A 2427-nucleotide genomic window follows, 5' to 3' on the forward strand; every position below is an offset into this window, starting at 1 on the left:
TGGATTGTACTGAATGGGAAAGGTTTAAGGTAAACAAGTTAAGCTGCAGAGTAAGCAAGAATGGGCAGGACTATATATTGTGGTGTGCTCTCTAGGAGTCACAGTTCAGAACTGCTGAACAAAATGCAAAATAACAGACAGCAGACTTTGAGGACTTGTTCCCACATAGCGTAAAGCACAGGGTTTGAGACTGGATACTTTTTCTTTAAAAAGCACGCTGTAGTTCAAACAAAAACCTTAATTATTCAGACTAGATGATCACAGTGACTTTTATGTATTGTTACACCAAGACAAGACTCAGCAAGTAAAACTTTCAGCAGGGAACTGCAGTCAGTGCAGTTGACGCAGGAAGGCAGCATTCAGAAATTTTTACCTTTCCTTGGGCAAAAGTATCTGCAAGTGCGTGAAGAGCCATGGAAGGTGATGTGACCAGTCCCGAGTACTCAGCACCTTGACCGAATCCCAGGGTGTTGTCTCAAGGCAAATTTTATACAGCAGAAAGAAACTGTGACAACCTTTGGTGTCAAATTTTGTAGACAACGCCATAGCAACCTTTCATTTAAAAAAAACCCAAAAGTTTCCCTTCCATGTGGCAGAGCAGCGTGCAGGAAGGTGCCAAGTCCTGTGGTTGGGGATGAAAATAGCTCTTTGGTCTGTACCTTGCAGTGAGAAGCAGGTGTTTATACAGAGCTCCACTGTAGCGTGGTCCTGATTTAGCATTTAAAGCTACAGGTTCCAAGTCACTGTCTCTTCCTGTAGGTTAGTTCTGTAAACTAGCATTTGTTCACTTTGTGCTTCCTTTAATGTCAACTTTAAAAAAATAACAACTTGGGGTATCTTGTCAAGTACAGTATGCACGTGGGCACGCTGGTTTGCACCCAATGCCACACATCCCTTATTTAACAAAAAAAGCCTGACAAGTCAGCTACAAATGTTAATCACTGAGGAAGTGATGGTGGTCAGGTACTCTGCCTTTGCTAGGAAGAGCCTCTGTGGCATGGTTGTCACCTTTAGCAGATGAAATGACCGTGTGCATCCATCCTTTAACAGAAATTTGTTAATCGCTGTTTTCCTGAAATTTGTGTAAATCATGCAGTTACCCAAGCTCTGTTTATCTGCTGAGCTTTATGCCCTTTCCCATTAGGATAAGTTTAGAAAGTGAGGGGCTCCACTCTGAGCCTCATGGCTCAGGGGGAGGATCTTCCTTACTCTTTGCATCTCTGGTGTCTGTGACTAATTCTAACTCAATTTTCCTCTGTATGCGTCCTCCATGTGGCAATTAATAAGGTGAACCTTGTCAAACCACTTTGTTGAATTTACAGAACTCCACCAATTATTTTACCTCAATAAAACTTAGTGCTGCTGCTCTCTTCTGAGCGAGGTGCATTCCACTCATCCGTGACAAGAGGGTATCAGAATTTCCAAAATGTCAGTGTTCAGCCTTAGTCAGGTCTAGCGTTGTGACAGCAATGCTCAAGGAAAAACAGAAAGCAAACAGGTTTCTTCCTGGTGGAGATGCATGCCTTTTCCAGTGCAGCCTTTACAAAACATACCAACAATTAATTCAGACTTAAACAAGACCACAGGAAAGCAGCCACCGTTTACCGAAGCAATGCTACCCAAAAGGAGGCACATGGAAGTGAAGTAAAACACCCACATGGACTCAGTTGATACAATTTGTCGCACTCTAAAGCTGAACCAGTTTTCTTGATGCTTTTTCAAGCATCAACTTTTTATCTGGCTTAGTGTCTGGAATCATGTTAGCACTTCTCTCTGCTCTCAGCATAACCAAAGGACACTTTTCCCTGACTCTCTCTAGACCAGTTTGTGTTACGTTCCGGCAGAAATCCACATGGAGCGTTCGCAGTGATGTCCCATACAGGGTCACTGCTTCCAGGGTCTGGTCAGTGATCCGCACACAGTTTTCCAGTTTGAGTGTCTTGAGGTTTGGGCAGCTCTTGAGAAGCAGCAAGATGCAATCGTCTGTGACATGGCCGCACCCAGAGAGGGTCAGAGATAGGAGGTTTGGACATCTGAAAACAGGATCGTTACAGGTGAGCTGAGGGGAAAAAGTAAGTAATAAAGAGGGCTGGGAGAAGCTAGTATTGTTAATAAATATGAAAGTTAGTAAAGTGTGCCCTTTTCTATCAGGAGGGTGAAAGCAAGCATGAGTGGGTGGGGAGCATATATAGACTGTAATGTTCAGCTTTACTGATTGCAAAACTTACCTTTGCTTTTTTCTGTTGGTAGCAACATGTGTCACTCGTTTGGCATAGTGGAGAAGGGGACATGGATGCCTATTTAAACTGCAGCTGCATTGTTTAATCTTAAGGAGTTGCATTCAAGTCAGGATGAATTTGAGTGAAGAGGCTGCTGTGTAGACATGCTGAGCATGGGCAAGTAAGACATTCCTCTCCTTGATTTTTT

At 43.3% G+C, this 2427-nt stretch overlaps 1 protein-coding gene across 1 annotated transcript in view; it reads right to left on the reverse strand.

Moving 5' to 3' along the window:
- Positions 1–1687: 1687 nt before the first annotated feature.
- The window catches only part of FBXL22 (F-box and leucine-rich repeat protein 22), a 3136-nt gene continuing 2396 nt past the window's right edge, over positions 1688–2427 (reverse strand). Inside the window, exon 2 of the mRNA XM_010179480.1 lies at positions 1688–2033. Within this exon, the coding sequence (XP_010177782.1) occupies positions 1688–2033 (346 nt within the window). The remainder of the gene's footprint in view (positions 2034–2427) is intronic.

Source organism: Mesitornis unicolor, unplaced genomic scaffold (assembly GCF_000695765.1).
Source record: "Mesitornis unicolor isolate BGI_N332 unplaced genomic scaffold, ASM69576v1 scaffold8672, whole genome shotgun sequence".
NCBI classification, from domain to species: Eukaryota; Metazoa; Chordata; class Aves; order Mesitornithiformes; family Mesitornithidae; genus Mesitornis; species Mesitornis unicolor.